At 73.1% G+C, this 476-nt stretch overlaps 1 protein-coding gene across 1 annotated transcript in view; it reads right to left on the bottom strand.

Annotated features, from left to right (window-relative positions):
- The window catches only part of WWC1 (WW and C2 domain containing 1), a 70,915-nt gene extending 70,439 nt beyond the window's left edge, over positions 1-476 (bottom strand). Inside the window, exon 1 of the mRNA XM_035338938.1 lies at positions 405-476. Coding sequence (XP_035194829.1) covers positions 405-476 — 72 coding nt within the window. The remainder of the gene's footprint in view (positions 1-404) is intronic.

The following is a 476-nucleotide window of genomic DNA, read 5'->3' as shown; positions in this document are numbered from 1 at the left end:
CTGGGGGGCGCCCGGCCCCTCGCCCCGCCGCTTCCTGCACCGCCCCGGAGGCGGGCGGAGGGCGGCCGCAGCGCCCCCTGCCGGCGGGGCAGCGCCGGGGGCGGCCGCACGGCGGCGGTGGCACCGGGGGAGGACACGGGGGAGGTCCCGGCGTTGCCCCGGGGACCGCGGGGCGGCCTCGGGGGACGGTCTCGGTCGCAGCGGCCGGTGCGAGGCAGGGTTGCGTCGGTGTGAAATGAACGCGTGCGGCTGGCTCTGGGTGGCCTGAGGGATCTCGACCCTTCCTTGCCCCAGGCCGCAACCTCGCGGTGGCCACGCGGAGCCGCTCGCAGCGAGGGCGGCCATTTTCTGAGGGATGGACACGGCTCGGCCCTTGCTGAGGAGAATCATCCAAAGTCGGGTACCGAGCGCTCGACGCGCCAGTCTCGGTGGGCTACCAAACACCGAAACATCGATGTCAAAAGCTGTGATAACAT

This window comes from Oxyura jamaicensis, chromosome 13 (assembly GCF_011077185.1).
Source record: "Oxyura jamaicensis isolate SHBP4307 breed ruddy duck chromosome 13, BPBGC_Ojam_1.0, whole genome shotgun sequence".
Classification (NCBI taxonomy): Eukaryota; Metazoa; Chordata; class Aves; order Anseriformes; family Anatidae; genus Oxyura; species Oxyura jamaicensis.
This window is presented reverse-complemented; position numbering and strand designations above follow the sequence as displayed.